Source organism: Mytilus edulis, unplaced genomic scaffold (assembly GCF_963676685.1).
Source record: "Mytilus edulis unplaced genomic scaffold, xbMytEdul2.2 SCAFFOLD_1414, whole genome shotgun sequence".
In the NCBI taxonomy this organism is placed as follows: domain Eukaryota; kingdom Metazoa; phylum Mollusca; class Bivalvia; order Mytilida; family Mytilidae; genus Mytilus; species Mytilus edulis.
Window position 1 is genome coordinate 15646 of NW_027267726.1, and position 7484 is coordinate 23129.

Here is a 7484-nt window from a genome sequence, read left to right on the forward strand (position 1 = left end):
AAATATTTTTTTTTAAGTTAGTACTATTATATATGGTATTCGAAAAACAGGAATATGAACAATATTTTGTCATCTGATTGACCGCACTATATTTCCTCTCAGAAAATTGGGGATCAAATTTTTTTTTTATGAAAAAAACAATAAACTACATTTTGAAGTTAAATAGTCAGTCCCTTAGTCTGCTTTTACCGGAATTGTTTGATTATTGATGCAAACCTAAATATCTAAATTAAAAGAAAGGACATATATCGGTAAAACAAGAATGTGTCCCTAGAACACGGTTGCCCCATCTTCACTATCATTTTATATGTTCAGTGGACCGTGAAAATGGGGTAAAAACTCTAATTTGTCATTAAAGTTAGAAAGATCATATGATAGGTAACATTTGTACTAAGTTTTAAGCTGATTGGACTTAAACTTCATCAAAAACTACCTCGACCAAAACCCTTTAATGTGAAGCGGAACAGTGGGATGAACGGACGGACGACCGAACAAACAGACGAACAGACGCACAGACCAGAAAACGTAATGCCTATAAATGGGGCATAACAAAAAGTTCCAAATCTCATTGAAATGTAAAGTTCCAATAAACTCACTGATTATGCACGAATGGTTCTATTCATAAAAAGGGTCCTTGTAACAACTTAAAGGTGTCTGTGTATCATTTAAAAAAATGTAGCACCCGTTTATTTACTGGTTTTTTGTTTTTTTTTTTTGTTTTTTTTGTTAAAGGTAACAACATTTCGAAGACGTGTATAAGCTTATTACTCGTTATAAAAATCTAACATTGACAGAATTGTAAACTTTATTTAATAGTATTCACTGCTTACTTGCTGGGGTCAAAACCATTTATCCGAACTGCAGTGAAAGTGTTATAAACATCAAAGAGACTCGATGCCTTGTTGTTCATTTGCACCCAAATCGTGTCCCCCTCTTCCAGTTCCATGCAAACAGTTTGGGTTGCCATATCATATTGGTTACCAGTATATAGCCACACATAAATAGCTCCATTCTTCCTTAGAGTAGTGTGAGCCGTGACAAAGCCTGACATCATAGTAACAGATACTAAGTAATTACCAGCCTTTCCTTCACCAACTGTAAAAATACCCGTATAATGATTGTAACCAGCTTCCGTACAAAGCATCCGGTTGTATCGGATTTTTTCATTTTGCCCATATGGATTAACACCTCCGGGTAATGTTGCTGTAAATGCAGCTGTAAAAAGATTTCAAGGGATTAAGAAATATATAATTTACACATAAACAGAATCGCACATTTAGTGCTTCATGAAGGAAATTCATAACTTAATCTCTAGAACGTTTTATTCTTCAGTCAACTGTGTTTGTACTTGTGAATGGCCACTTTATGGTTATTTATCTGATATGAATCATATTGCTATGGCTAAACTCAGTAAAGATCGGTCTAAATTCTATTTTATTGAGCCAACAAATTAATATTTTTACATCACTGGGTCGATCACTATCAGTCCCCGAGGGTTTCATCAGCTCAGTAATCAGTGCTTCGGTTCTGACATGATTAAACAAACTTTACTGAAATTGTCCGTTTATAAATTTTAAAATTATTATGAAACTAAGGTTTCAACTCTGTCAGGCAAAGTTGGCTTTAGATGAATTTGGCTATTTATTTTAGGTATTTTTAACATATAGCTCTTCAACGATTTTCGGTACTTATACATCTTCGGATTTCAAATGTTTGGCTTTGGGCGTTCCTGATGAAGGTAAATCCAGAAAAGCGCTTCGGACGGTGTTGTTTTATATTTTTACATCACTGGGTCGATACCTCTGCTGGTGGACTATCAGTCCCCGAGGGTATCATCAAGCTCAGTAATCAGTACTTCGGTACTGACATGATTAAACAAACTTTACTGTGGCTCTGAGCGTTCCTGATGAAGGTAAATCCAGAAAAGCGCTTCGGACGCAATAAATTATTAAACGTGTTGTTTTATATTTTTACATCACTGGGTCGATACCTCTGCTGGTGGACTATCAGTCCCCGAGGGTATCATCAAGCTCAGTAATCAGTACTTCGGTACTGACATGATTAAACAAACTTTACTGAAATTGTCCGTTTATAAATTTTGAAATTATTATGAAACTAAGGTTTCAACTCCCTCAGGCAAAGTTGGCTTTAGATGAATTTGGCTATTTATTTTAGGTATTTTTAACATATAGCTCTTCAACGATTTTCGGTACTTATACATCTTCGGATTTCAAATGTTTGGCTTTGGGCGTTCCTGATGAAGGTAAATCCAGAAAAGCGCTTCGGACGGTGTTGTTTTATATTTTTACATCACTGGGTCGATACCTCTGCTGGTGGACTATCAGTCCCCGAGGGTATCATCAAGCTCAGTAATCAGTACTTCGGTACTGACATGATTAAACAAACTTTACTGTGGCTCTGAGCGTTCCTGATGAAGGTAAATCCAGAAAAGCGCTTCGGACGCAATAAATTATTAAACGTGTTGTTTTATATTTTTACATCACTGGGTCGATACCTCTGCTGGTGGACTATCAGTCCCCGAGGGTATCATCAAGCTCAGTAATCAGTACTTCGGTACTGACATGATTAAACAAACTTTACTGAAATTGTCCGTTTATAAATTTTGAAATTATTATGAAACTAAGGTTTCAACTCCCTCAGGCAAAGTTGGCTTTAGATGAATTTGGCTATTTATTTTAGGTATTTTTAACATATAGCTCTTCAACGATTTTCGGTACTTATACATCTTCGGATTTCAAATGTTTGGCTTTGGGCGTTCCTGATGAAGGTAAATCCAGAAAAGCGCTTCGGACGGTGTTGTTTTATATTTTTACATCACTGGGTCGATACCTCTGCTGGTGGACTATCAGTCCCCGAGGGTATCATCAAGCTCAGTAATCAGTACTTCGGTACTGACATGATTAAACAAACTTTACTGTGGCTCTGAGCGTTCCTGATGAAGGTAAATCCAGAAAAGCGCTTCGGACGCAATAAATTATTAAACGTGTTGTTTTATATTTTTACATCACTGGGTCGATACCTCTGCTGGTGGACTATCAGTCCCCGAGGGTATCATCAAGCTCAGTAATCAGTACTTCGGTACTGACATGATTAAACAAACTTTACTGAAATTGTCCGTTTATAAATTTTGAAATTAGTATGAAACTAAGGTTTCAACTCCCTCAGGCAAAGTTGGCTTTAGATGAATTTGGCTATTTATTTTAGGTATTTTTAACATATAGCTCTTCAACGATTTTCGGTACTTATACATCTTCGGATTTCAAATGTTTGGCTTTGAGCGTTCCTGATGAAGGTAAATCCAGAAAAGCGCTTCGGACACAATAAATTATTAAACGTGTTGTTTTATATTTTTACCGTTATCTTGATGATATTTTATATATTAAATATAGGGTGATATTTAAAAATACAAAAAAGGTGAGATTGGTAATCGACAACCTGTACGAAAATGTTCCATCAAAAGGGTTTGGTTAATTATTCATTTGTTTAATAATGATGGACATTGAATGAAGTAAAAATAATTTAAAAAAGAAATTATATTGACATGAACTTTCTAATATAACTGGGTGTCATTTCACAGATACTTCGTATATGAAAAGTATCGGTTTTAAATGAAATCAGATGTATGAGCTTTATTGTGCAAGTACACAGGCAAATTTCACTCACATCAATTTCACGTGAATTTAAATTCATGTGAATCTCACGTGAAATTCACATCAATTTCGCCTCAAACGAGCTTATACGTGAAACTCACGTGAAAACAATTTTTGTGAGTTTCACATGATTCTCATGTGAAACTCATGTGAATTTCACATGAAAATCACGTAAAAATTTTCATGTGAAATTCACATGAAGTTTTAAAATAGAGCAATTCAAATAACATATACATTTTCAAATCTAATTAAAATCATGAAAAATATCAAATTTTTTGTTGTAAATTTCACGTGAAATTCATGTGAAAAATTTCACATCAGAATCATGTGAATCTCAATTCACGTGAAATTCACATGAAAATTTTCACGTAAGTTTCATGTATAAGCTCGATTGAGGTGAATCTCACGTGAAATTTTTCATGTGAATTTCACATGAGATTGATGTGAAATTCATGTGAGCAAATTTTGCCTGTGTAAACCAATTACTATTAAAGTATACATGATATATGTTTAAAAAGTATCAACAGACATGTTCAATGTTTTAAACGATACACCAACATATATACCACATACCAGTATTTGTACATCTAGTAGGATCTGATGGTCTTAAACAAGACTCTTGAATTTGTTTATGTGTTGTATAACCTTAGTTTTCAATTGATCAAGGTAAAACAAGAGAAACGCTTTGGACGCACAAAATAAAAGAGTTATTTTATTTTATGGATCTGAGTTCATACCACTGCTAGTATACTATTAGTATCCGATAGTGTAATCCACTCGGTCATCACTGTTTCCAAAATAACTTGATTAATAACTAAATTTTCTAAAGAGGCTGATGATTATTTAAGAAATTTTACTGTATAAAATTTTGATATTTGTGGGGTCGCGTTTGGTCGTATTGGTTAAGATGTCTCTTTGGACTAAACATACCCGATTTTAAAATATATAACTAATAAGTTTTAGCATTCCTGATGAAGGTCAGTCTAGCGCTTTTTACGCTCCAAAATGATCATCTTATCTTTATTTAGTCTATTTTGTGATCTTTTCTTTTAAACGCTATCTAAAAAGTTTAGGAATTTTGGTCCTCAATGCTCTTCAACTTCATACTTTATTTGGCCTTTTAAACTTTTTTGGATTCGAGCGCCACTGATTAGTCTTTTGTATACAAAACGCGCGTCTGACAGTAAATACAAAATTTAATCCTGGTATCTATGACGACTTTATTCACATGTATCAAATTATCAATACATACATATAGTGATATTTTTGTAACTTAATAGTTATAATTTAGTACGCCAGACGCGCGTTTCGTCTACATAAGTCTCACCAGTGAATCTCATATCAAAATATTTATAAATTCAAACAAGTAAAAAGTTAAAATCGTGATTAGCATACCTTTTACCGGAGGAGGAGGATCACCACCAAAACCACCATCACCACCGCCACCACCATTAGTTGTACGACAGATGAACACAAACAAGAGACACTTTAAAATATTAGCCATAATCATTGACAGTTGGCAAGCGTACCTGCAAAACACATATTTAATAATACATGCATGAATGAATTTCATAATATTTCACTGTACACGTATATTTTTAACATGCAAACAAAGATTTTACAAAATCTAAACAAAATTTAAACAAAAAATTATCAAACCAAAACAAAATTAAACTATCGACCAAATCAAACAACGCGTCAACTATTCGACTTTTTAGCGTTCCAGATGAAGGTAAATCCATACATGTGCTTCGGATGGAAGTTTATCTTTTACAATAAAATCATTTTAGCACTTTCATAATATAGAATGTTTGTTGGGGATACAGTATTTTTCTTATTTTGGTTTTTGATAGCTATTTGCAGCAAAACCTAAAAATGACTAATTATTCAATCCATATCATAATCTTCCTTCATGATTCATAATTTTTAATATAGATAAAACGCATACTTTTCATTTTTTTTTTTCTTCACTCAATTTGGTTACTAGTAAGACTCATCAAATACACAATCTGATACACAAAACATGTGTCAGCTCTGTAAAAGAGTTATCAGTAAATCTTAAATCAATACTGTTGGTTTTGTGAGTCTTTGTTTACTCCTTGGTTTTGATTGTTATTGTCTTTTATTGTTGTACAAATACAAAAGCTTTTAAATGAAGCAGTACTATTCAAATACATCTTTAGTGCAGTGAATGTTAATATATATTGTATAAAAAGAAAAAAACAACGTAAAACTGTAATTGAATTAAGTATCCCGCGTACTTTATAACCATTTCAAAATGTTTTAGCTCAAAATAATGTCGATTTTCACAGTTTCCTAATGGATTGCCAGAATTCTATAATTTGGGATGTTTTCCATGCGTGTGCTACTATTAAGCTAACAAATACATACTCATTGTATGTAACGATGAAAAATCAATATCCTGTACATTAGAAATTGTGAATAATTTGCCAATAAAATTACCCTATCTTATGTAAAATTTGCTCTACAGATTTTTTTAAACCAAGTTATGTTTATGCAGACAAAATTAAACAATCACAGTGCTGGTTATAATCAGGGTTTTTAAATTTCATTATCTATTAATGTATTCCATTCAGCTGCATTAAAAGAAGCATAAACAAAAAAAGCCAAAAACGTCAATCAAAGTGAACTACCAAATTGAAATAAGTTTTCTATTACATTTTCAGATGATGCAACTTTTAAAAACATAATTGAAATATAAGTTTTTTTTCAAAAAATATGTGTTAACACTATCTGTCAATCATAAAAACTGCGAGTTTTAAAAGTCTGATATTTATAACTCAAATATGCTTTTTATATTATTTATATTACAATAGTTTAATTCATACCATTTAGCACTGTTCATATCGCGCTTTTAATGCTTTGATCGATTGTATAACACTACTTTTCACTAACCTGAGTTGATGATCCTGCTCCTGTGTGAATTTGTCACGGAAAGCAAAGAACAGTCTGTTTTATAGTCATGTAAAAGGTTAATGTAATCAGATTGAGCAACATATTGCGAAAACCACGTTTATATCTTAAATGCTTTGCTTGCAGATTTTGTGATTTAGTAGGCGGTTGGTAAATAATATTTATGATTTATTGAATTATATTATAAATAAATAAAAAAAAAATCTTTATTTCAAGAGGATGATCCCATTAGTTAAAACTAATCTTCCTGAGAGTCCTGAAAATAATAATAACATATGTATAAGTACATAGAGTATTATAAAGTTATATTATACACAATATACAATTGTATTTAAATAATAACGAAAAAGCATATTAATTTGCACAATTGATGAAAAATTTGTAACATTTTGTTTTAAAAGATACAAGTGTATTACTCATTTTTATTTCATTTGGTAAAATGTTCCATATTTGAGAACCTGAATATGTAAATGTTTAATGTTTTTGGTTTTGGAAGATTTAATAGTTTTTCATCAGCTGAACGTAAGTTATAATTTTGATTATCAATAAAGTGAAAATTTCTTTGTAAATAGTTAGGAACCATACCATTTAATGATTTAAATACAAGTATTGCCTTTTGGTATTGAATGCGTTTTTCCACATTTAACCAGTGCAAACTATTAAACAATAAACTGATTGATGTCATTATGTCAGCTTCTACTATAACCCTAGCAGATTTCTTTCATAACTTATTAAGTTTATTTATTCCACTTTCACAACAGTTTCCCCATATATTGCAACAATAATCAAATAATGGCAGAATATAAGCATTAAAACAGATAATACGTATATGCATAGGTAAATATTTTCTTATCTTTTGTAATAAATTGATTCTGTTTG

At 31.9% G+C, this 7484-nt stretch overlaps 1 protein-coding gene across 1 annotated transcript; it reads right to left on the bottom strand.

Moving 5' to 3' along the window:
- Positions 1-809: 809 nt before the first annotated feature.
- On the bottom strand, positions 810-6696 carry LOC139505936 (uncharacterized). The gene is made up of 3 exons (XM_071295265.1): positions 6588-6696; positions 5067-5200; positions 810-1215 (listed from the first exon to the last, which is right to left on the bottom strand). The coding sequence occupies exons 2-3, from the start codon at positions 5179-5181 to the stop codon at positions 827-829; spliced, it is 504 nt and encodes a 167-aa protein (XP_071151366.1). The 5' UTR covers positions 5182-5200; positions 6588-6696; the 3' UTR covers positions 810-826.
- Between the last annotated feature and the right edge of the window lie 788 nt (positions 6697-7484).

Coding starts and splice junctions, on each gene's coding strand:
- LOC139505936 (XM_071295265.1), bottom strand. CDS start 5,181: ATGATTATGGCTAATATTTTAAAGTGTCTCTTGTTTGTGTTCATCTGT. Junction 1,216..5,066: donor TCCTCCTCCTCCGGTAAAAG/GTATGCTAATCA, acceptor ATCTTTTTACAG/CTGCATTTACAGCAACATTA.